This window comes from Chiloscyllium plagiosum, chromosome 10 (genome assembly GCF_004010195.1).
Source record: "Chiloscyllium plagiosum isolate BGI_BamShark_2017 chromosome 10, ASM401019v2, whole genome shotgun sequence".
NCBI classification, from domain to species: Eukaryota; Metazoa; Chordata; class Chondrichthyes; order Orectolobiformes; family Hemiscylliidae; genus Chiloscyllium; species Chiloscyllium plagiosum.
The window spans coordinates 42,317,381-42,344,350 of NC_057719.1; the positions used below are offsets into that span (position 1 = coordinate 42,317,381).

Sequence of the window (26,970 nt, forward strand, 5' to 3'; positions counted from 1 at the left end):
CTGATGAAGGGCTTTTGCCCGAAACGTCGATTTCGCTGCTCGTTGGATGCTGCCTGAACTGCTGTGCTCTTCCAGCGCCACTGATCCAGAATCTGGTTTCCAGCATCTGCAGTCATTGTTTTACCACCTTGGTGATCATTACTAAGAGTGCAGGAAGCCTCAGATGGTGAAAAGTGCTAGGGACGTGGAGAAGAAAGGGTATCTGGCGCTGGAAAAGTGAGCAAGAACATACAATTCATGAGACAGGAGTATACATTTCCCTCTGCATTTCTCCTAAACAAGGCCCTTAAAACAGGTTCAGAAAGAAGAGTTGCTCGACATTCTAAGATCACTATTCCTGGAGTGTTAATGAAAAACTGTTTGCTGTGGGATGGTTTTCAACAGCTGAAGTAAATACTGAAGGCTGTTAGCTTGGTTTCAATGTAAAATAATCAAAGATAATTTTTTGGCTTAGGAAGCCCAGAGAATGAAAGCTTTCAGGGCAGTTCAGAGAAGACCCAAAATAAAAGCAGAAAATGCTAGAGAAGTTAATGCTTTGAGTGCAATATGACAATTCTTCAGAACTGATTGTTATCCAATCTTATCATTCACATGAGGAGAACAATTGAGTTATAGGACATGCAAATTTTTTTTAAAAAGCTTTTCTGCTCTTCCCTCTATTTTTAGGATCTCTTGATTTAAAAGTTTTTCCTGCAAATACTTCAGGAGGTATGAATATTTATTATAAACAATTGAATTCTGTGTTTCATATTTATGCATCTTGTTTTCCTTTCAAAATAGATGACTGTTTTCGAACCGCAAGAAAGTAGTTTCTAAAAAGTGCTCTAAATTACAAGGTAGGTATAAAAGCTTTGGAAAACAGTAAGCTTATCTTAATTGTTCACCTAAATCAAATTATCTTAGAATTAAAAAGGAAATGGGATGTATTCCTTTGTTGGAAGGAAAGTGGTTTATAAAAGTAGAGAGGCCTTGTTACAATGTACAGAGTATGGGGGGACTTCATTCATTGTGTCGAATCTTATAGGGGTCTGACAGCAATGTGAGCTATGGCAAGATTTGGGGCTGAAACAGACAAGAAATCCAATACTGCTAATTTTGATGTTGGGAGTGTCTTGCTCCATCTTTTATGCTTTTGACCAGCAATGTGGCAAGTTTCTGAGTAGCCAGCAGCAAGTTGCCAGTTAAGGGGAAATTATATCTTGCCAAATTCCTTGTTAATGGCCGAACTCACCTCATTAATATTCAGCTCTTTAGCTTACCAAATGCACCAAAGAAACTGGATGTTGAGAATACTCAACATGGAAATCAGATCAGATATCTGGCAGGTTCTGACCTGAATGTTGTTTCGGAATAATCAGTATCTCAAGACATGATCTATGGGCACTAGCCACATACAACCCTCATCTATGGACATTGGCATCTGGCATTTTCCAACCCTCATGACCATCATTACACCTCTCTGATAGGCTTGCAAGGTGTTCAGGAGGAACAGACCTATATTGCAGGACACACCAGCAACTATCATTGAAAGGCTACTGCAGGCATCCAGCTCATGAATTGGTCTGGGCAGCATTTCAGGGCTGGTCACTTGCTCTCTTAATGCTTGCACAATTAGTTTCTCTGACATGTTTGCAGCATCCATGCCTTGCCTTATCTTGTCTTGCCGTGATTTGCTTCACCTGATAACACATTGAGATTTCAGCCAGAGATTACCAGTACTACCATATTGATTGATTTCTTGTGCAGACACAAATACAGGTCACTTACCGCACATGTCAATTGAGATCTGTCTAGCGGGGGTCAGGGAACATCTTGATGTATGTCAAGGGTGGGATCTGTCAGCCAGGGGTGCCCAGCACCAACTACCATGGTAAGGGAGGAGGTGTGGGCACAGGTTTTGCAATTCCCGTGGTGGCAGGGGAAGGTGCCAGGAGGGGAGGGTGGGTTGTTGGCGGGCGTGGACCTGACCAAGTTGTCATGGAGAGAACAGTCTTTTCGAAAGTGGAAAGGGTGGGGAGGGAAATATATCCCAGGTGGTGGGGTCCGTTTGAAGGTGGCGGAAATGTTAGCAGATGATGCAGTTTATGCGAAGGTTGGTCAGGTGGAAGGTGAGGATGGGAGGGGGTTCTGTCTTTGTTACAGTTGGAGGGGTGGGGTTTGAGGGCAGAGGTGTGGGATGTGGATGAGATGCATTGAAGGGCATCTTCAACCATGTGGGAAGGGAAGTTGAGGTCTTTAAAGAAGGAGGCCATCTGGTGTGTTCTGTGATGGAAATGGTCCTCCTGGGAGCAGAAATGGCGGAGGCGGAGAAATTGGGAATAGGGATAGCAGTTTTGCAGGAGGTAGGGTGGGAAGAGGTGTAATCCAGATAGGTGTGGGAGTCGGTGGGTTTGTAAAAAATGTCAGTGTCAAGTCGGTCGTCATTGATGGAGATGGAGATGGAGAGGTCCAGGAAGGGGAGGGAGGTGTCAGAGATGGTCCAGGTCCAGGTGAATTTAAGGTCGGGTGGAATGTGTTGGTGAAGTTGATGAATTGCTCAACCTCCTCGCGGTAGCACAAGGTGGTACCAATGCAGTCATCAATGTATCGGAGGAAGAAGTGGGGAGTGGTGCCTTTGTAACCACGGAAGATGGACTGTTCTATGTCACCAACAAAGAGACAGGCATAGCTGGGGCCCATACAGATGACCATGGCTACTCCTTTAGTCTGGAGGAAGTGGAAGGATTTAAAGGAGAAATTGTTAAGGGTGAAGACCAGTTCAGCCAAACGAATGAGATTGTCAGTGGAAGGATAATGTTGGGGACATTAGGAGAGGAAGAAACAGAGGGCTTGGAGGCTCTGGTCATTGTGGATGGAGGTGTAGAGGGATTGGATGATGAGATGTCCATGCTGAAGATGAGGCGTTGAGGGCCTGGAAAACAGAAGTCTTGGAGGAAGTGGAGGGCGTAGGTGGTATCTCGAATGTATGTGGGGAGTTCCTGGAGTAGGGGGTAATACGACAGTATCGAGGTAGGTAGAGATGAGTTCAGTGGGGCAGGAGCAGGCTGAGACAATGGGTCTGCCAGGGTGGTCAGGCTTGTGGATCTTGGGAAGGAGGTAGAATCAGGCCGTGCGCGGTTCTCGGACTATGAGGTTGGAAGCTGTGGGTAGGAGATTTCCTGAGGTGATGCCGTTCTGTATGGTCTGGGAGACAATGGTTTGGTGTTGGTGGGTGGGGTCATGGTCAAGGGGGCAGTAGGAAGAGGTGTCTTCGAGTTGGCGTCTGGCTTCAGCGTTGTAGCGGTCAGTGCGCCAAACTAACACTGCACCCCCTTTATCCGCTGGTTTGATGGTGAGGTTGGGATTGGAGCAGAGGGAATAGAGAGCTGCGCATTATGCGGGTGAGAGGTTGTAGTGGGGGAGGGGGGTAGACAGGTTGAGGTGGTTAATGTCTCAAAAGCAGTTGCAAATGAAGAGGTCAAGGGCAGGTAATCGGCCAGCATGGGTGTCCAGGTGGATGAAGTGTGTTGGAGGCGTGTGAAGGGGTCCTCAGAAGGTGGACGGGAGTCCTGATTGAAAACAACCCACCCTCCCATCCTGCCACTTTCTCCTGCCACCGCAGGAATTGCAAAACCTGCGCCCACACCTCCCCCCTGACCTCCATCCAAGGCCCCAAAGGAGCCTTCCACATCCATCAAAGTTTCACCTGCATGTCCACCAATGTCATTTATTGTATCCGTTGCTCCCGATGCTGCCTCCTCTACATTGGGGAGACTGGACGCCTTCTTGCAGAACGCTTTAGGGAACATCTCTGGGACACCCGCACCAATCAACCACACCGCCCCGTGGCCCAACATTTCAACTCCCCCTCCCACTCTGCCGAGGACATGCAGGTCTTGGGCCTCCTCCACCGCCACTCCCTCACCACCCGACGCCTGGAGGAAGAACGCCTCATCTTCCGCCTCGGAACACTTCAACCCCAGGGCATCAATGTGGACTTCACCAGTTTCCTCATTTCCCCTCCCCCCACCACACCCCAGTTCCAACCTTCCAGCTCAACACCATTCTCATGGGGGTAGTCTACAGATTTATTCAGGATATATTGTCAGTATGGATGAGTTAGACTGAAGGGTCTGTTTCCATGCTATATATCTCTATGACTCTAAATTCCAGGATGGTGAGGGTGTTTGGAGAGGAGAGGGGAAGGAAGAGATGCACAAATGAATTGAGTGATAACAGGAGTGATTACAATAGAATACCAGGCTAAAAGGCATTCTTTGTCATCTAGGCTTCACATTTTTTTTTCAGATTTACCTTTGCCGACATATATACTGAAATATAATCCTCTCAACAGCAGTCACTATTCTGAGGGACTCACAACAGCTCCCCAAGTGAAGTAGCAATCATGAGACAACTCACTCGAGAGAAAACTTCTGCTTATCCAGCCTTCACATGAATTCTTTTTCAAACTTACTTTTTATAGATACCATAGAATTCCTAGGCTGAAATACAACCCTCATCTACAACATCTCACATTCTATCTGTGTGTAAACTATCAAAAGTCTTGCTTATGCATACACTTTCTTTAAGTGTCTTATTTATTTCCTGTCAGGCCTATTTTTGTCATGTATTCTGATATACTATTTTCATCATGCCTATCTGGCATTTTACTCTGTCACTGTTTAAACAGATGTCCATAATTGTTGCATGCTTATGATGTGATCTTCTTTATGTAGATTTAGAACATAGAACATAGAACAATACAGCGCAGAACAGGCCCTTCAGCCCTCAATGTTGTGCTGACCTTGAACTATTCTCAGCTCGTCCCCCTACACTATCCCATCATCATCCATGTGCTTATCCAAGGATTGTTTAAATCTCCCTAATGTGGCTGAGTTGACTACATTAGCAGGTAGGGCATTCCATGCCCTTACCACTCTCTGAGTAAAGAATCTGCCTCTGACATCTGTCTTAAATCTAGCACCCCTCAATTTGTAGTTATGCCCCCTCGTATAAGCTGACATCATCATCCTAGGAAAAATACTTTCACTGTCTACCCTATCTAATCCTCTGATCACCTTGTATGTCTCTAACAAATCCCCTATTAGCTGCCTTCTTTCCAATGAGAACCGACCAATGAGAAGGTCTCTCCTCATAAGACCTTCCCTCCAGACCAGGCAACATCCTGGTAAATCTCCTCTGCACATTTTCCAATGCTTCACATCCTTCCCGAAATATGGCGACCAGAACTGTACACAATATTCCAAGTGTGGCCGCTCTAGCGTTTTGTATAGTTGCAGCATGATATTGCGGCTCTGGAACTCAATCCCTCTACCAATGAAACCTAACACATCGTATGCCTTCTTAACAGCACTATCCACCTGGGTGGCAACTTTCAGGAATCTATGTACATGGACTCCAAGGTCTCTCTGCACATCCACATGACCAAGAATCTTTTCATTGAGCCAGTACTCTGCCTTTCTGTTATTCTTCCCAAAGTGCATCACCTCACATTTAGTTGCATTGAACTCCATTTTCCACCTCTCAGCCCAATTCTGCAGTTTATCCAAGTCCCCCTGCAACCTGTAACATTCTTCCAAACTGTCCACTACTCCACCGACTTTAGTGTCATCTGCAAATTTACTAATCCATCCACCTATGCCTGTGTCTAAGTCATTTATAAAAATGACAAACAGCAGTAGTCCCAAAACAGATCCGTGTGGCACACCACTAGTAACCGGACTCTAGGTTGAATATTTTCAATCAACCACCACTCGTTGCCTTCTTTCAGAAAGCTAGTTTCTAATTGAAACTGCTAAATCACCCTCAATCCCATGCCTTTGCATTTTCTACCAACAGCCTACCATGTGGAACCTTATCAAAGGCTTTACTGAAGTCCATGTATACCACGTCAACTGCCCTACCTTCATCTACATGCTTGGTCACCTTCTCAAAAAATGCAATGAGGTTTTGAGACATGACCTGCCCTTGACGAAACCATGTTGACTAGCTGAAATCAAATTGTTATTTGCTAGATGATTAGAAATCCTATCCCTTATAATCCTTTCCAAAATATTTCCTACAACAGAAGTAAGGCTCACTGGTCTGTAATTACCTGGGCCATCTCTACTACCCTTCTTGAACAAGAGTACAATATTTGCAATGTTCCAATACTCTGGTACTAAACCTGTAGACAATGATGACTCAATATCAAAGCCAAAGGCTCTGCTATTGCCTTCCTAGCTTCCCAGAGAATCCTTGGATAAATCCCATCCGGCCCAGGGGACTTATCTACTTTCACTCCTCCTAGAATTGATAACACCTCTTTGTAACTAACCTCGATCCTTTCTAGTCTAACATCTCATACCTCATTCTTCTCCTTTACAATATTCTCCTTCTCCTGAGTGAAAATCGATGAGAAATGTTTGTTTAGCACCTCTCTGATTTCCACAGGGTCCACACTCAACTTCCCACTTCTGTCTTCGACTGGCCCTATTCCTACCCTGGTCATCCTTTTATTCCTCACATACCTATAGAAAGCTTTAGGGTTCTCCTTTATTCTATTTGCTAAAGACTGCTCGTGTTCTCTCTTTGCTCTTCTTAACTCTCTCTTTAAATCCTTCCTAGCTGATCTGTAACTCTCTATCGCCTCATCTGAACTGTCTTGTCTCATCAACACATAAGTCTCCTTCTTTTGCTTAACAAGAGATACAATTTCTGTAGTAAACCACAGTTCCCTTACCTTATCACTTCCTCCCTGCCTGACAGGGACATACCTATCAAGGACACGCAATATCTGTTCCTTAAACCAGCTCCACATTTCCATTGCCTGCATCCCCTGCATTTTGCTACCCTATTTTATGCATCCTAATTCTTGCCTAATTGCATTATAATTGCCCTTGCCCCATCGATAACACTTGACCTGTGGCATATGCCTATCCCTTTCTATCGCTAAACTAAACATAACTGAATTATGGTCACTCTCTCCAATGTGCTCGCCTACAACTAAATCAAACACCTGGCCTGGTTCATTGCCAAGCACCAGATCCAGTATGGTGTCCCCTCTTGTCGGCCCTTCGACATACTGTGTTAGGAAACCCTCCTGTACATATTGACAAAAACTGGTCCATCTGACGTACCAGAGTTATAGCATTTCCAGTCAATGTTGGGGAAGTTAAAGTCCCCCATAAACCACCCTGTTCCTTTCACTCCTACTCAGAATCATTTTGTCAATCCTCTCCTCCACCTCCCTGGAACTCTGCGGAGGCCTATAAAATAGACTTCAAGCATTGCGACCTCTCCTCTCCTGTATCTAACCTCAGCCCACACTACCTCAGTAGACAAGTCCTCATCAAAAGTTCGACCAATTTGTTGCGACCAATCCTTTTTGTAATATTAATCTATGGGGCTCACAAGAATAGTGGAGAAGGATTAACCACTAACAAGTCTTTGTTAGAACAGGCACATAATTGAATAAAAAAGGTAGTTTAATACATAATCGAAAGACAATAAGTTACATTATCCAAAGGCTGGTGCACTACATTAACCCTAGGCACAAGATATTATTATCTCCTAACAGGTAGTAACTAGGTCTATGCGACATGCTGTAGACAGCAGAAGTCATTAGCTTAGAACTAATCTAGAACAATTGACGAGCTCCACCCAGAGACAGTCATGTGAATTAAACAATACCAAAGCATCTGAGCTAACTCTTTCAGGCTAACTGCCTTGTACAGTAACTACCATGATTTTTTTCCCCTGTTATTCAGTTATGCAATTGCTTAAACAAGTATATTAAGTTTACAATGATGCCTTTTCCCTAAGTCTCTGACTTTACATATTTGATCTTGACTTGAAGGAGGAGATAGTTGTTTGCTTGAGCATGTTCTTCTCAGATGGTCCTCTTTGCCATTGTGTTCTATTAACTGATCTTTTACCTTTTAGAATATCTTTCACTGATGTAGTCAACCATTTTCCTGTCCAGAAGATATTTAATTTCCTCAAAGTGCATAATGGAAGACAACAGTGTTGGTTAAAGAAATAATCTTTGTCTTTTGACTTTGTTACAATGTAGATTTAGGTGACACCTGTTCCATTAGTTGATATGAACAATTTGTTTTGTACCTCAATGTCAGAGATACTGAATGTAGAGCATGGACAATCTCTGCTTTGAGTAGTTGCATTTTCTGGACTGATTGTATTAAGAGTTCACAAATAGTTTCAGGTGGTATTTCCACCACAGTTATCTGGCCATACCCGATCTAATGTGGGAAGTAAGGGAGGAAATTGTGAGGCCCTTTGCAGAAATATTTGCATCATCTATAATTATGGTTGAGGTGCCTGTTGAGTGGAGGTTAGATAACCTTGTACCTTTGTTTAAGAAAGGTTATAAGGAGAAACTGGGGAACTATTGACCTGTGAGTCTGACATCAGTTGTGGATAAATTGTTGGAAGTTTTTTAAACGATAGGATTTGTAGACATTGAGAGGCAAAAATTGATTAGGCTTAGTCAGCATGGTTTTGTGTAAGGAAAATCGTGTCTCACAAACTTGATTGAAATTTTTTGAGGAAGTTACCAAAAGGATTGAGGGCAGAGCAGTAAACGTTGTTTACTTGGACTTTAGTATAGCCTTGAAAAGATTCCACATGGGAGACTAATTAGTAAAGTTAGGTCACATGGGATTCAAATGGTACTTGGTAATCGGATGCATCATTGGCCGAATGGTAGGAGACAGAGAGTGGTGGTGGAGGGGTGTTTTTCAGACTGGAGGCCTGTCACCAGTGGTGTTCCACAGGGATCAGTTCTGGGTTCTCCTTTGTTTGTCACTTATCTAAATGATTTGGATGAAGATATAGAAAGCATGCTTAGTACATTTGTGGATGACACCAAAATTGGTTACATTATAGACAGTGAAGAAGGTTTTCTAAGATTATAAAGGGATCTTGATCAAATAGGTCAATGGGCTGAAAAATGGCAGATGAGGTTCAATCTGGATAAATTCAAGGTATTGCATTTTAGTACAACAAACAGGGGTAGGACTTATACAATTAATTAGAGGGCCTTGAGTAGTGTTGGAGAACAAAGGAACTTAGGGATTCAAGTACATAATTCTTTGAAGTTTATGTCACATATAGATAGGTGGTTAAAAAGGCATTTAGCATGCTTGCCTTCATTGCTCAGTCCTTTGAGTATAGGAGTTGGGAAGTCATACTGGAGTTTTACAGGACATTGGTGAGACCTCTTCTGGAGTACTGTGACCAGTTCTGGTCGCCTAGTTATAGAAATGATATTATTAAGCTGGAGAGGGTTAAAAGATATTTACCAGGATGTTGCCTGGTATGGAAGGTTTGAATTATAAAGGAAGGCTGGTTATACTACGACATTTTTCACTGGAGCATTGGAGGTTGAGAGGTGACCTTACAGAGGTTTAGAAAATTAAGAGTGGTATAGATAGGGTTAGGTGTCTTTTCCGTAGGATGGGGGATTTTTAAGGTGAGAAGAGAGATGTTAAAAAGATATGATGGGTGGAATGAACTTACTGAAGAAGTGGTGAATATGGGCACAATTACAACATTTAAAAGATATTGACAGGAAAGATCTGGAGGGATATGGGATAGGAGCAGACAGGTGGAACTAGTTTAGTTTGGGATTATGTTCAGCATGGACTGGTTGGATCAAAGGGTTTGCTTTCATGCTGTATGACTCTATGACTCTACATCCTGAAGGCTTTTTTATTGATGAGGAACAAGTAAACAATTTGTTCAGCCCAGCAAAATTGATAGCTTTTCCTGTGTCGATAATATGAAACAACTGTTTAATACCAATGTAGGTGATCTCAATTCATGTATGCTCCTTCCTGGGTTTGGTTAGCATTCTTTTGAGACCAGTAAAGTCTTATTGTTGATGATATATGTCAGGATGTTCAATATCAGAAGTTTTCTTAATTGATTAAAATCCTGTCACAATTTCAGGATTTATTAGTTAGACATTTCTTCATGTTTAGAAGTGAACTGTAGATGATATAAGCTTCTGTGAACTGATCATCTTTATGTCTGAAAAACAATTAACATTCTTTTCATCTTAGATGTCGTTCTACATTCTTCATGCAAAATCAGATCAATACTCAATCCTGTATCAAGCTTGAACTGAACTGCATATCCAAAGATGAACTCTGTTATGTCTGGTTCAGATAGTTCACTGGTTTCCCATTGGAATAGCTGTATATTTCTTCTACACTATCATCATCTGAGGATGCATGATCTAATGGAAGTCCAGCTTGCAAGTCAGAATTTTTTTCATAAGCTTTTGGTAAAGATATAACCAGCATTGTTTCTGTTGTTTAAATATTGGTTCTGGGTATTACACAATCTTTGAAAATATCCCACCTTTTTGCAAGGGTGACATTCTTGAAATAGATCAGGACATTTTTTTGCATGGTGTTTTTGTTCTACACCTTGGACATTGACTCCTCGCATCAAAAGATTTGAACATTCCATGTTTTGGCTTCTCATGTGATTTAGCGTGTTTGTGCCATATTAGGTTGGTAGATTCCAATGGTCTTCAGAATAAATTTTCCTTCTGTTCCCCTGATTTTTCTGAATCTCAGCTTCCATCATAATCTGGATAAAATTTTCAGTGGAAGATCTTCCTTTAATCTGGTTGATCTGAAAGAGATCAACCAGAAAATCTGATGACAATTATTTCTTGAATTACTTCTAGCTGTAATACTCCATATTTTCACAAGATGCAGACATTGCATAAAGATAAAGTTGGTAACAGATGCTTCTAGAAATTGCATTTAATTATTAAATCTTGCTTTCTCAACAATATGGTTTGATTGCCATATAAAATAGTTGCCAGATGCTTTTAAGACATAATGTTCTTAAATTTGTTTCTCTGTTAATAACATGTTTCTGTTAATGACACCAATGAATAAAACAGTGCGTTAATGTGTCCTGCTTATGAGCATAGACCTAAAACACTTCTGTATTTCAGGAATTGTTTCTTCAGTGCTGACCAATTTAATTCTCAATGAAAACTATCTGTAACTTTGAATCTGCCTGGAGATGTAACACCTTTCTCTATTTCTTTGATTAAATTAAATTGCTCCATTTAAATTCAGAAAACTTTTTAGAATTAATTAAAGTTTGTTGTAGGTTCAGCTTTTCTTCATTAAGTTTGAATTGTGCTTTCAATTCAACAGCCAGAAAACTTGTTGCGGAATATCCCAGCATTAACAATTGCTTTTGAAACTGTAATTAAATTTTATTATTGCTAAAGGAAGGCCAATCTTCTTATAAACTACAAAATTGCAATGAGTTGCTATTTTAATAAAGATTTAAAGATCTTTTCTTCAAATTTTCTTGGCTTGTTTTTTGCAATTCTAAATGGTTGAAGTTTGTTAACCGCTATACTGTAAAGGTATTCTTTCAATAAAGCTTTGTTAATTTGAAATTATTTGAGATGTTATAAATCTTCTCAAATCTTTTAGTAATTGAAACTTTTATTTTCCCAAAACAAAAATGTAAGATAGTGGTTTTGAGCTGTTTTGCCCTTCTTGATGGGTTTTGTGCCTTTTTCGCCAAAATGAATGATTCATGCCATTTCTGTTTCTTCCCCAAAAGAGTTACATTTTTTTAAAATCTAAAGAATAGCATCTCACAATTTTTCAAATTTTATATAATTTCTGTTGTACAATAAAAATTTATTTTCACTTCAAAATGATTATGCTTTTCTGTCTCTGAGGTTCTTTTAGGTTCTAACGTTTTGATCTATTTGCTGGTTTGAAGAACCTTTTAAAGACCTACTTCATTTTGAAGAACTTTTCTGAAACTTATAATGATTTCTTTGATGAAAAAATGCTCAATTTAATGTAAATACTGAATGTTGCCTTGTTTCAGCTTCCAAAGTCAGAACCGTGACGTGAGTAATTTTCAGTCTTTCCACTTAGTCCGTCTCAACTTACATCTGGAAATCTGAAGTCACCCTTTACTTTCCCAGGCTGTGACTCAGAATTTCTTCCCTGTAATTCCAGGAAGAATGTCCTCATTAGCTTCCCTGTACTTTATTTCCTTGGTTTTAGATTTTATAAGCTTTCTAAAGGAAGGCTGCCTTACTGCTAGAGCTTTTCTAAAGGAAGGCTGCCTTACTACTAGAGTCTTTCTAGTCTGAACCAATTGGCTCCTTAGTTAAAACAGCTGTATTCTTTAACTCACTATTTTGTGCAGAATTCCACAGCCCCCTCTTCTCCTTGAATTGATCTGAACTTTACATTGCATTTTTTTCCCATTTCAGACAACAATCTGAATCACTTGCCACCACGTTACAAGAAATGTCCACAGCAGGTGCCTGGTAGTTCTAATATCTTCTTTGGGTAGATCTGAAGTCACCAAGCCTCCTTTTGATCTTAATCTCCCAGCAGGAGAAACAGACATTTGTGTAACTAAAAGTATTTTATTACCTAATAATAAGAAAAACAGGTTGTGTTAGCTTAACACTGTTTAATTACAGTAATGATGTGGAGATGTCTGTGTTGGACTGAGGTGGACAAAGTTAAAAATCACATAACACCAGGTTATAGTCCAACAGATTTATTTGGAAGTACAAATTTTTGGAGGCTGCTCCTTCATCAGGTAGCTAGTGGGGCAGAATAATAGGCCACAGAATTTCAAATGAACCTGTTGTGTGATTTTTTAAAAAACTAATTACAGTAACACTGGGTCAGAAATATTGCTGACTCTAAAGACATATTAATTAAGTCTATGCTACATGGCTGGTAACTGACTAAGTATTAATTGGAGAACAACAATCTGGCTCCTCCCAAAGGCAGATCAATACAGGTCAGTGGACAAAGCTATTGTCAACTTTGCTGCCAGCAAAGCATTTTAACTGATGCAGCAATGTTTATAATCACCCTCATAACAAAGAAAAATGAATGTGGACATCATGGAATAGAATAATCTAACAGATGCTTATAACTGATGGTTATTATATATAAACATTGCATTCACGGGTTCTTAAATATCTGGGCTAATACTAAGCTGGTTATTTCCACAGAACAACATGCTTCATGTAATGTGTCATGCTTCAAGTGATCCAAGGCAAAATAGAGTCTGGGATTTTTATACCTCAGGTCACATACTATGATACAGAAGCATGTCTCTTATAGGTAAACTGACATACTAACCATGAGACCGAACACAATATTCCCATTTCCCAAGGATAAAAAATAATCCTAAACTGCTTACAAAGCCACATACTGCCAGTTCAATGATTATAACAACAGGTAAAACACAGCCTTCAACGTTAACATTTCAAACTTCAATGTATCGCTTTTTAGGTTTGACAGCTCATCCAAATCTGGTGATTGTATACTATCCCGCCCAGAGAGATAAACATTTTTTTCTAGAACATTTATTTGACAACTTATTTGACTTGCTACGTTTTGATGTCATTCAATATCACTACTCAATCATCATTGTCAGAGTGTTCTTCATCACTTTCTTCATGCATGATTACTGTGCTATACATTGGCCTCTATTTATTCACAATGCAGCATCATGATCAGTCATGGCTTTGTGTGTCCTGAGATAATTGTACATTCTGGAAATATTTGCTAGTGATCAAGCATTTGTGTTTAGATTCCTAATTTGTACTCTGCCTATCAGCAGTTTTGATAGTTCTTTACCTGTTCAATTGTAGTGTATCTTTTTCTTTCTCTTGTGGTGTTTCAAGAAACACACAAAACAAAGACAATTCAAGGTACAAACGGAGCAAAGATTATCTAATGTATCAGTGTGCACATGGGAGATACAGCTCAAGAAATACTGCCCCCCAGTTGCGGCTTACCTATTTATAAACCTCCACCTTCACACCAGTTACTCAAGCATCCTTATTGTTCACATATCGAACAAGCTTTGTAAAGTTGATCATGCCTTCACCTTACGGTATATCAAACTATAAAGCTAATTGAGTACCCATCTTATACTGCTTATAATTCCTTAAAAAGGTTAGTCAAGTCTCCACAGTACATAGATTTTTTTGAAAAGTTAAGCAGTTCTTCACCTTACATGGTAGGGTCACAACTTGAATCAGTTATGCCTCACCATTGGATTGCCTACCACAACATACCACTAAACTTTAGTAGGCACCTATCCTATTGTATATAGAACCCCTCTTTGTAGTTAATTCTTTAACCTCTACATTCCTTTGTCTTTGAAGAAGTATATATTGTGCCTTGGAATGGTAAATGGTTTGTTATTGCCTGTTTTCCAAGCATTAATTGTACTGGAAAGGATAATCCCTTTTCCAATGATCTTTCACAAAACTGCCACAATGCAAAGTGAAAGCTGTTTTATTGCTTGACAATTATCATTGATTTAATAGTATGCACCATATGTTCTCCAGCACTTTGAATATGATAGTGAGATGACAGTGTGATCTGTGTCAGTTATACTTAGTACACATCTAAGTGTACTGTCAACCATTAGTAGATACTAACCATTCCATAATACCAAATAATTGAAGATGGTTGTCATTGTATTCCTGCATTCATACTCAACATGCTACTAAGTCATCAAACAATGGGAAATTTGGAGCAACAATCTAACACAAGGAAGTAATGTTGTGGTTCTGTTCGCCGAGCTGGAAGTTTTTGTTGCAAACGTTTCGTCCCCTGGCTAGGCGACATCATCAGTGCTTGGGAGCCTCCTGCGAAGCGCTTCTTTGATGTTTCCTCCGGTGTTTACAGTGGGAGCTTCGCACAATCTTCGCACAAACAAGGAAGTAATCTTATCAGCACGCTGTCAGTGGGACTACTGCAACAAACACTACATCAAACAGGCAGGAAAACATGAGCACCAACAAGTCACCAAAAGGCATGACCAGCTATCACTAGTATCCTTACAAACAGACGAAGAAGGACACTACTTCAATTGGGACAACACATCCATCCTTAGACAGCTAAAAAGAGACACACATGGGAATTCCTAGAGGCCTGGCATTCAAACCGGAACTCCATCAATAAACACATCAATTTGAACCTCATTTACCAACCTCTGAGATAAAAAAACTGGAAATTATACCACCCACCTTCAGAGACTAAGGCACATAAATAGAAAGCAGGACAGAACACGAGCGCTTCAACAGAGGCCCACTGATAATGGGATCTTGATCTGCTGGGTCAATGGGCTTGAGGAGTGGCAGATGGAGTTTAATTTTCATAAAATGTGAGATATTTCATTTTGGTAAGACATAAGAAGGGCAGGGACTTACACAGTTAATAGTAGGGACCTGGAGGGTGTTGTAGAATAGTGAGACGCGGGGTTCAAGTACATAGTTCCTTGAAAGCGGTGTCATAGGTAGACAGGGTGATGAAGAAGGCATCTGGCACATCCTCCTCCATTGCTCAGATCATTGAATGCAGGTGTTAGGATGTCATATTGCTGCTGTTCAGAATGTTAGTGAGGCCACTTTTGGAATACTGTGTACAGTTCTGGTCACCCTGCTATAGAGAAGATATTATTAAATTGGAAAGGACGCAGAAAAGATTTACAAGAATGCTACCAGGACTGGAGAGATTGAGTTATAGTGAGAGGCTGGATAGGCTGAGACTTTTTTCTCTGGAATGTAGAATGTTGAGGGGTCACGTTATAGAGGTTTATAAAATCATGAGGGGCATAGATAAGGTGAATAGCAAAGGTCTTTTTTCCCTAGGGTGGGGGAACGCAAAACCAGTGGGCACAATTTTAAGGTGATAGGAGAAAGATTTAAACAGAACCTGAGGGGCAACTTTTTCACACAAAGGGTAGTACACATGTGGAATGAACTGCTAGAGGACATGGTAAGTACAGATACAGTTATATTATTTAAAGGGCATTAGGACAGGTACATGAATAGGAAAGGTTTCAAGGGACATGGGTCAAATGCAGACAAATGGGACTAGTTTAGTTTCAGAAAATTGGTCGACATGGATGAGTTGGACTGACAGATCTGTTTCCATACTCTATGACCCGATAATACCTTTTGCAAGAGGGCAGAGTGTAAGGTATCTACTTTGCTGACAATAGAAAAATAGGTGGGAGGGCATACTTTGATGATGATAAAAGGAGTCTGCAAGGGGATATCGATAAAGTTAGTGGGCAAAAACCTGGCAGACGGAGTTTATGCAGGAAAGTGTAAGATCATGCATTTGGTAGGAAGTATCAAATGGCAGACTATTATTTAAATGGAAAGAGACTCCAAAAAGGTACAATGTAGAGGGATCTGTTTGTTCTTGTGCATGCAACACAAAATGGTAGCATGCAGGTGCAACAAGTAATTAGGAAGGCAAATGGAATTTTGGCCTTTACTCCGAGGAAGTTGAAGTTTAGAAATGGGAACTCTTGTGGGTGAGACTACACTTGGAGTGCCGTGTACATTTTTGTTCTCGATAAGGCACAGGAGGTTGTTCAAAATAGATTTAATAGACTGAATCGTGTGATGAAAGGATTGACTTATCAAGAATGGCTAAACTACTTAGGCCTTTATTCATTAGAGAGTTTTAAGAAGATTTGTAGCTCAGGTTGAGTTTCTGGATGTAGGTTTGCTCACTGAGCTGGAAGATTCATGTTCAGATGTTTTGTCACCATACTAGGTAACATCTTCAGTGAGCCTCCGGACGAAGCATTGCTGATGATTCCGGCTTTCTATTTATACGTTTGGGTTTCTTTGGGTTGGTGATGTCATTTTCTGTGGTGATATCATTTCATGTTATTTTTTTCAGGGGATGGTAAATCGGGACCAAGTCAATGTGTTTGTTGATAGAGTTCCAGCTGGAATGCCATGCTTCTAGGAATTCTTGTGTATGTCTTTGTTTGGCTTGTCCTAGGATGGATGTGTTGTCCCAGTCGAAGAGGTGTCCTTCTTTATTTGTACATAAGCATATTACTGAGAGAGGATCATGTCGCTTTGTGGCTAGTTGGTGATCATGTATCCTAGTGGCTAGTTTTCTGCCTGGTTGCCCAGTGTAGTGTTTGTTACAGTCCTTGCACGGTATTTTGTAAATGATATTAGTTTTGCTTGTTGTCTGGATAGGGTCTTTCAAGTTCACTAGCTGCTGTTTTAGTGTGTTGGTGGGTTTGTGGGGCATCATGATGCCAAGGGGTCTGAGTAGTTTCTAATTATTCATTAGAGTTTGGAATAATTTGGTGTGATCTTAATGAAAACACACAAGGGAGCATGACGGTGTAGAAATTGAGTAGATGTATCCACTAGTTAGGGAATCTTAAACTGGGGAACACAGTTACAAAATAAAAGGGCATTCATTTAAAACTGATTTGTGAAATAATTTCTTCTCCAGAGGGTAGCAAGTATCTGGAAATCTCTACCCCAGAGTTGTAGAGATTAAATCATTGCATGTACTCAAAGAGGAAGTAGTGAATTAGATTTTATTGTCATGTATACTCAAGTGCAGGAATACAAGAGTACAGTGAAAAGTGTACAGTCACTATTCCCGGTGCCATCTTAGATACACAGGTACCTAGTCTTAGATATAAAGTAGAAAATAAAGAAATAATGTTAGAAGTTCAACATTACAGTCCTTCTTAAAAGCTAAGCCATAGGCCTGGATCCAGGCTCTTCCACCCCAACTCAGAGACCAACACCAGCTGGAAATAGTCGGCCAGCCTTGAGTTCCTTCGCCAGATGTCACATTGCCATCTTGCCTCTACCAACATTGTCACTGCCACGATTCCACACAGGGCCAATCTCAACAATGCAGCTAGCTCTGAAGCTAACGTATTCTATACTGGGTACTAGGCCCAAACTTGCTTCCCTCTGCCAATGCCAGGAACAGACTCACAATTCCCACCCCACCGTCACCACCAGATATACAACCTCGACTCCCTTGAAGCAACTGAGCTCTCCACAGAAGGTAAGTTTAAAAAAAATTGAAAGAAGAAAAAAAAAAGTAAAAGCGAATGCTGCCACTTTGTTCCAGTAGGTAGACTTTTGAAATAACAGGGAGTTGATGGTTAGGCTGAGCTGGCACAAAAGAGGAGTTGAGGCCTAGAATGCATCAATCATGATCTTATTGAATAGCAGGACAACCTTGATGGCCCAAATGGTCTACTTTTGCCCTTGTTTACATTCTTGATGTAAATAGTTGCTTTTGTAGTGTTCTTTAGCTATATCTTCTGCTCAAAGTGCTTTTGAACTGAGCTTTTAGGATCATTTAACTGAAAGTGCATCAGGAATCCTTTTAAGAGAAAGGCAGTGTGCTCACTGCTGTTGTACAAGTATGTGTAATCTTTAGCTTTGATTGTATTTGTAGCTTCAGCCTCGTTTTTTTCAGTACAACTCTCTTAGATAATCCTTTTTTGAATGAACTGAAAGAAAGTTAGCTCTGTCGTCTTAACGGTCAATGCCCTATCTACAAATCTGCACAGCATTCTGTACCGTCAGAAACAAATGCTACTGATTGTTACAATTCACTGATGCCCAAATCTGCTGTTCAGTTAATCTTCCAAATAGCTTCCACCAAAATATTGACACCTTCTTTATAGGTAGTGACCACCACTAACCATTATGCAATTTTTGCCTCCAACATGGTTATATTATCAGATTGGACAATGTTTATATTATCTCTTGTAACAGAAGAAATCAGGTAAATGTATTGAGGCATTGAAAAATCCAACAGAACATCTATTACACGTAGGTATTATATACATTGCATTATTCAGGCATATCAGCGTCTGGCACAACGTTAAGCTATTAAGTTACATGCTTCAAATGATCTGCTGTAAGATGGAGTGTGAGGTCTTTGTAGTCTCAGATGATATGCTGTGATACAGTTATGGTACATTCCTAAAAGCGTATTGACATATTAATCGTGAAACACAGCCTAAAAAGGTAAACTCTTTCTCCAAAGACCTGTCAATTCTTCCAACATATTTTCCTCTCCTATTTCACACCTGCAACATCCACAAATATTTGACTCTTCTGGGAACATTCTGAAGAATTCTCTGATGATTCAAAGCAGTCCCGGGCGGCCCAATGTCAGAAGCAAGGAAGATCCCAGCCGGGAAAGGAGGAGGGTCCTATGGTCACGCGCTCAGCTGTAGGTGTGTGGGCGGATGCGCGGCCGCGGTGCTCGTGCGCGAGCAGTGCGCGCTCTGCTTGGTGTTGGTGAGAAGCAGCGATGAGCGAATCCAGCCGGCGGGGCAGTGACCATAGAAACTACAGCGGCTGCAAGCGGCCTCGGAACGGCGGCAATAAAGTGACAGTGGCCCTCGGTGCGCAATGCGGAGATGAGGGCAAGGGTAAGGTGGTCGACCTCTTGGCCACTGATGCTGACATTGTCTGCAGGTGCCAGGTAAGGGCAGCTCCTGCAAAAGAAACTCTGGCACATGCTGCTATATTACATTGTGACAGATTCCATTTCCCAAACTTTGATTTTTAAGTTACAAACACGGGGGGAATGTAGCTTCTAGCTTCTATTTCATTTCGTTATTTCATACGTTAATTTGCAATTTATAGCTGCGGTATAGGAACCATTTCTGATTTTAACCTCATTGGTTGTGACACCATTCCGTCTTGAGAGTAGGTCAGTCATCCAGTGCAGGGAATGAAAACTTGACTAAAAATAGACGTGGATTTTGTTTAGTGTGAAAGTGGCCTCAGATTCTATCAAGGTCGAGCGTCCCCTGACGCAATTGTAACTGATAGTTAAGAGAAGAGTTTTAGTAGGTTCTGAGAGACATGCACTCTTCCGCCAAAAATATCAGCTTGAGGCCAGCATATTGTTTGTAATGTTGATAAAATCGTGTATGTTCAGTTGTTTAGGAGGGCGTAACTAAAGTGTATTTCGTTATGAGATTAAAAATATAAAGTTTAGACTGATCGAAAGACATGCAGCTGAAGGAAGCAATTTGCCCCAAACTAATTGACCAATACACATCATCCAACTGCCTCATGAAACTGTTGCTTAAGTGATTACAATAACTGTATCCTGTCTGAAAAAACATAGTTGAAATTTTGTAGGCTACTTGAAGAACTTGCTGAAGTCAGCCCTCGTTTACTTTTGAGTTTATTTGAACAGACAGTAGGACACTTTACATCAGAATGAATTTTTGTCACCACAAACCTTTAGCTGCTGAACTGATGGTATCACCATCTGTACTTTATTGTTACCAGCAATCGCTTGTTACTAGTACAAGCTTTTTCTTGTCAAGTATTGATATAGTATCAATGAGTGGGAGCTAATAAATCCACACCTGCCTTGAAGATTTTATAAAATCATCTTTCCTGTATTTCAATAAAGGAAATGTTTCTTTAAAAAGGGATGCTTTGACTGAACTACTTTACAATTAATTTTGTCAAAAGGTTGCCTATTGAGAATCCTTAACTATCCAACTCTTTGCAAGATTACACTCAATTATATTGAGCAACAAGTACTTTTTAAAAGTGTTCTTGTGTGAACAGTGCACTCAATATCAGTTTATCTGGTCATTTTAGCAGTGGATCCGATTGTCTGTTCTTCTGTTTTAGAACAGTATGAGAGCTACAATTTGAGAATCCCAGAATATACGTACAGCAAACAATACTTCAAGTGAAAACAAAAAGTGCTGGAAATCGCAGCAGACCAGGCAGCATCCATGGAAAGCAGCTAACATTTTGAGTACAGATTACTCATCAGAACAGCATTTCTGTTTTCAGTACAGATTCCAGCAGCTGCAGTAATTTGTTCCTAAACAATATTTCTAAGTTAGCAGGCTGCAACTTTGATGTGGAATAGTGCAAGTTTCTAAGATGTAAAGAGCCTTTACTTCTTAGTGTGGTTATATTTTGACTTATTACGTGGGCTATATGGTTAACGGACCAAGGAAATGGGAAGTTCTGAATGAGAGAGCTCTGTAAGCATAAATGAAGATCAGACACTGCTGAAAGAAACAACTCCCAACTGGAATCACCATAGCAGCCAACTGCTGATGTCATCAATGGCAAGTAAGTGCTAACCATCTTTCCTGAAAATCAGGCTTTCCACAAATGTAGATTATGGTTCACAAAAACAATTAGATACTGGATTAAAGAAAAGATTGGCAAGGAGAAGACCATAGAAATATAGATTCATTGATGAAGTAAACCTTTAAGGAATTTAAAATAGGAAAGACAGGTGGAAAGGAAAAGAGGTTTAGGGAGGGAATTCCAGAACTTGGACTCTGAACATTCTGTGTCATCAGTGGTGGAGTGAATAAAATCAGATTACTCGAGACCTCAATTAGATGAACACAAACATTTTAGGGCTGGCATGAAGGAGATGACAGGGTTTGGGAGCGGCAAGAAGTGATTTTAAAAGGAAGATGAAAATGTTAAAATCAAGGTTTTGTTTAACTGGGAGCCAGTGCAGGTGAACATGCACCTGGGGTAGATGAATAATCAGGACTTGATGCAATGTGTTACAGGCTAATAATTTAAAAATCTTAAGCAGCCTTGTCAGTTTTAGATATTCTCTTGGGTTGAAAGCAGTAGTATTTATAGGGAATTTTTACCATGGAGTGGATATGAATCACAACAATAGAGCACTCAATGCAAAGAATATCATTACTGTAGCTGTACCCATTAACAACATGTGTAATGATGCACTTCAATAAGTGGTTCACATAATAGTTGTTACGTTGATATTTATGTTGAATCTTGGGTGGTTTAACATGACAGAGATGCTTACATTCGAGCTGTCATTATTGTGGTTTTTAAAAGTCTCCAGTATTCACATTAAAAAGTGTTTTGTCAACTTTTTTTTCATTAGGAACAGTTCTGTTCAGAAAGCTCTTATTTTTGTGTTAAGTCTTCATGATCCTTTTTACATTAAACATTTCATTCTGCATTCATAAACATAATCAGTTTTTAAGAAAGAGATTCGCCTTTACTCTGAAAGAAGTATTGCTCATCAGCCAAAATCAATGACTTTCAAGTTGACAAGCTATTATACAGCCACTTGAAGAGACTGGTAATAATGCTGTCTAATGTTTTGTTCTTGACCAGCTGCTGCTTGATTTATTTGAAGGTATTTTCTTCCTGAAAGAACATACATCCTTTCTTGGTCTGGGCAATGTGTGACTCTATTTTGTTGTTGGCTTGAAGTTTATCTTCAAAGTGCCTTGACAGCAATTGAGTTTATCAAACTTCTTTCAAGAAGAGGACTCCCTCTGCTACTTTCTCAGGGGAATTAAAGTTGCGCAATAAAATCCAAACAATTCAATGCCACTCACGATTGACCATGAAAGCAAATTTGTATTTACACCTTTCATCTGTATTATTACAGTCTTCCTATCCTGCATTTTATATATTGTGGCATCTTTAGGAGTATGACATAAAGAATATAGGAGCAGGAGCAAGCCATTCAGTCCCTCAAGCCTGTTCTGCCATTTTAGATCAACCTCAATGTGATATTCCCATTCTATCCCCACATCCCTTGATGGCAATAGTAGCTAGAAATCTTTTGATCTGTTGAAGTTAATAATGAGGTGGAGGTGCCGGTGTTGGACTGGGGTGGATAAAGTCAGAAGTCACATAATACCAAGTTATAGTCCAACAGGTTTATTTGAAATCACAAGCTTTTGGAGCGCTGCTCCTTTATCAGGTGAAACACACGTCATCTGATGAAGGAGCAGCACTCCAAAAGTTTGTGATTTCAAATAAACCTGTTGGACTAAAACCTGTATCATATGATTTTGAAATTAATAATGACTGGACTTCTATCGCTCTTTGGAATTCTCTATTCCAAAGATTCACTATTCTGTGAGTAAAAATGTCCTTCATTTCAGACCTATATGGCTTCCCTTTTATTCTGAGACTGTATGCCCTGGTTCTAGGCCCCACAGCTGAGAGATCTTTATTTTCTGCAACAATTGGCCTCAGCGTCTGAAAGTTGGATTTCTTCCCCCAGCATCTGTATGTAAGTATTTATTTATCTTTTTCCAAATTATAACTGAACTATCTGTTCGTTCATAAGATAGAAGCAGGAATACATCATTCAGCTCCTCTTGCCTGCAATATCCTTCCACGACATAGCTAATCATCAACAATGCCATTTTCCTGTGCTATCCCAATGTCCCCTGAAGTAATTAGTCTCCAAATATTTATCAATCTGAGACTTGAAAATACACAATGACAGTGTTTCCACAGCACTCAGGGTTAGACTGTTCCAAAGATTTACTACCTATATGTAGAAATTCCTCCTAAATTTCTTCCCCTTATTCTAAGCCTATGTTCCTTTTTTCTAGATCATCTACTGGCAGAATCACCCTTTCTGCATCCAGCCCTTTAAGAATTCTTCAAGTTGCGATGAAATCACCTCTCATTCTTCTAAATTCCAGAGATGATAAACTCTATCTTCTTAATCCTTTCTCATAGGATAATCCCACCATTCCATGAATTAGTCTGGTGAACCTCTGTTGCACTCTGGCAGTTTTTTCTTTCTTAGGTGAGGGGACCAAACTGCACGTAATTCACCAAAAGCGGTCTCTCCAAAGTTCTATACAGTTGAAGCAAGACATCTTTCCCTTTGTAATCCTCTAGCAATAAATGCCAATATACCATTTGCCTTCATCATTGCTTGTTGCACCTGCATGTTAACTTTCCATGACTTATGAAGGACAAATGCATCTTCAACTCTTTCAAATCTTTCATCATTTATGTAATGTCTTGTATAAGTATTCTCCCTACCAAAGTTGGTAACCTCACACTTATCCACATTATATTCCATCTGTCATGATCTTGCACATTCACTCAGTTTATCCAAATTCCTTTGGAGCCTCTTTGCACCATCCGTATGTTCCCATTTGATCATAGAGTCATAGAAATGTACAACACGGAAACAGACCCTTCGGTACAACTCGTCCATGCTGACCAGATATCCCAATCTAGTCCCACCTGCCAGCACCTGGCCCATATCCCTCCAAACCCTTCCTATTCATATACCCATCCAGACGCCTCTTAAATGTTACAATTGTACCAGCCCCCACCACTTCCTCTGGCAGCTCATTCTATACACGTACCACCCTCTGCATGAAAAAAATTACCCCTTAGGCCTCTTTTATATCTTTCCCCTCTCATCCTAAACCTATGCCCTCTAGTTCTGGACTCCCTCACCCCAGGGATGATTATCTCATCCAAATCATTGGTATCAATTGTGAAAAGTTCAGGGCCAAGCACTGAACCGTGCTAGTCCTATCTGCCACCTTGAGAATGCCCCATTTATTCTTACTGTTTTTTCTTTTTATTAACCAATCCCGCATCGGACCCTTTATCCTCTGTGCTCTATTTTTGTTTACGAACTTGTGTAGGATCTTATTGAATCCCATCTAAGATTCCAAATACACAATATTCTCACTAATTCCCTGCTCTCCAATAATTGTTTGTGTGATTTGGTTTCCCTTTCATCAATCTAGGTTGACTGACCAACCTGATTTTTTTTTTAAAGTAAACTTGGTTGCTGAAGATCTGGAACAAAAACAGAAAATGCTGATCTAAAGAAGGTCACTGGACTCGAAACATTAACTCTACTTCCTCTCCACAGATGCTGCCAGACCTGCTGAGTTTCTCCAATAATTTTGATTATTATTTTCTAAGTGCCCAGTTATCACACCCTTCATATTAGATTCTAGTATGTTTCCTATTACTAACGTAAGGCTGACAGTTCTGTAGTTCCCTGTGGTCCTTATGTGAAAGTTCAGATCTTTGTATAGAAAACACTGCTATATTTCTGTTCGTCACGGCTGTCTATCCAGTCCAGTCTCCCTCGTGGAGTAGCTAAAGGTCAGACTGGATTCATCAGAAAGAACATGAGAAGGTCAGTTAAATGTCTGTTGTTGACAGTCAAACAAGATCTGATGTTGTGCCACCAGTCACTTGGATGTTTCATTATTTTGTTGCATGTTGAAGGTGCTTTAAAAACTCATCCCGAAACCCATGCATGATTTGCTGTTAAGAAGTTTTTTAAAAAAAAATTTGCAGTACTGTTTGCAGATGTTTGAACCCGTTCTGTATTTCGAGTACAAATGTTAGAAAAGAATCAGATTGTGAAACAATAAAGCTTTACATTTAGGTTTATATTTCTGCACCAGACTACATTTTTGAAATAAATTAATAAGATGTACAGAAATGTAAATCAATTTCAGCAAATCTCACTTGGCATACTGTAAAGCTGAATATTTTTGGCACTACTTGATGTTGCTATATTTTAAAGATTGAAGTGCTGATGCTGGCTTCTTTAGCTGGCTGACTGGTTTGTCCTGCTCTATAGTGACCCCTCTAGAACTGTTGTTATGGGTCAAGTATATAAGACACAGATAAGCAGAAAGTACAGAATAGTGAATAGAGAAATCAGAGTTATTCAAGCACACATTTTTATCCATTATACCATAGAGCCTAGACTTTGTTAACAGAGACTTTATCTACAAACCTAACATTTATTACCTTCCAAACAATAGTCAAGCCACCTATTAATTGCGATGTACTGAAAACATTAAGTGGTAGTAGCAGAACGTGAAAGGGCTTATTTTCACCTCTCATTTATATGGTACTTTTCATGGTCACTAGGCATCACAAGATGCTTGACAGTCAATGCTATACTTTCGAAAGATCAAAAGCAGAAGTTGCTGGAAAAGCTTAGCAGGTCTGGCAGCATCCTCAGAAGGGAGGAAGGGTCACTGGACACAAAACGTTAACTCTGATGTCTCTTAACAGATGCTGCAAGACCTGCTGAAATTTTTCAGCAACTTAGAACGTAGAACAGTACAGCACATTATAGGTCCTTCAGCCCTCCATGTTATGCCGACATTTACCATACTCTAAGACCAAACTAACCTACAAAGCCTTTCATTGTACTATCTTCCATGTGCCTATCCAAGAGTCGCTTAAATGTCCCTAATGTATCTGAGCTGAAAATGTGTTGCTGGAAAATGCGCAGCAGGTCAGGCAGCATCCAAGGAACAGGAGAATCGACGTTTCGGGCATAAGCCCTTCTTCAGGAATCATTCCTGAAGAAGGGCTTATGCCCGAAACGTCGATTCTCCTGTTCCTTGGATGCTGCCTGACCTGCGCTTTTCCAGCAACACATTTTCAGCTCTGATATCCAGCATCTGCAGCCCTCACTTTCTCCTAATGTATCTGACTCTAGTACTACTGCTGGCAGTACATTCCACACACTTACCGCTCTGTGTAAGAAAAAAAAATTCTACCTCTGACATCTCCCCTAAACCTTCCAGCAATCGCCTTAAAATTATGCCCCCTCATGATACACGCTTCCACCATTGGAAAAAGTCTGTGGCTATCCACTGTGTCTGTGCCTCTCATCATCTTGTATCAAGTCACCTCTCATCCTTCTTCACTCCAGTGAGAAAAGTCCTAGCTCCCTCAACCTTTCTTCATAGTACATGCCTTCCAGTCCAAACTGAATCCCAGTAAAACTCCTCTCCACCCACTTTAGCTTCCACATCCTTCCTATAATGAAGCAACCAGAACTAAACACTATATTCCAAGTGTGCTGTATAGAACTGTAGCATAACCTTGCGGCTCTTAAACGCAATCCCCCTGCTAATGAAAGCCAACACGCCATACACTATCTTGACAACCCTAATCAACTTGGGTGGCAACTTTGAGGGATCTCCGGACATGGATCTCAAAATCCCTCTGTTCCTCCATACTGCCAGGAATCCTGCCTTTAACCCTGTAATCTGCATTCAAATTCAACCTTTCAAAGTGAATCACTTCACACTTCTCCAGGTTGAGTTCCTGCTTATCAGCACAGTTCTGCATCCTGTCAATGTCCCATTGCAACCTACAACAGCCTTTCCCACTATCTACCACTCCACCAATCTTAGTGTCATCGGCTCATTTACTAACCCATCCTTGCACTTCCTCATCCAAGTCATTTATAAAAATCACAAAGAGCAAAGGTCCCAGAACATATCCCTGGGGAACACCACTGGTCACTAAGTTCCAGGCTTGAA

General features: G+C 40.3%; 2 protein-coding genes across 2 annotated transcripts in view; both read left to right on the forward strand.

Annotated features, from left to right (window-relative positions):
• The window catches only part of LOC122553564 (inverted formin-2-like), a 36,654-nt gene extending 24,987 nt beyond the window's left edge, over positions 1–11,667 (forward strand). The window contains exons 13-14 of the mRNA XM_043697555.1: positions 781–836; positions 10,065–11,667. Of these exons, the coding sequence (XP_043553490.1) occupies positions 781–809 (29 nt within the window). The 3' untranslated portion in view covers positions 810–836; positions 10,065–11,667. The remainder of the gene's footprint in view (positions 1–780; positions 837–10,064) is intronic.
• A 7,383-nt stretch (positions 11,668–19,050) lies between these two features.
• Positions 19,051–26,970, forward strand: part of adss1 (adenylosuccinate synthase 1) — a 36,601-nt gene continuing 28,681 nt past the window's right edge. Inside the window, exon 1 of the mRNA XM_043697557.1 lies at positions 19,051–19,331. Coding sequence (XP_043553492.1) covers positions 19,158–19,331 — 174 coding nt within the window. The 5' untranslated portion in view covers positions 19,051–19,157. The remainder of the gene's footprint in view (positions 19,332–26,970) is intronic.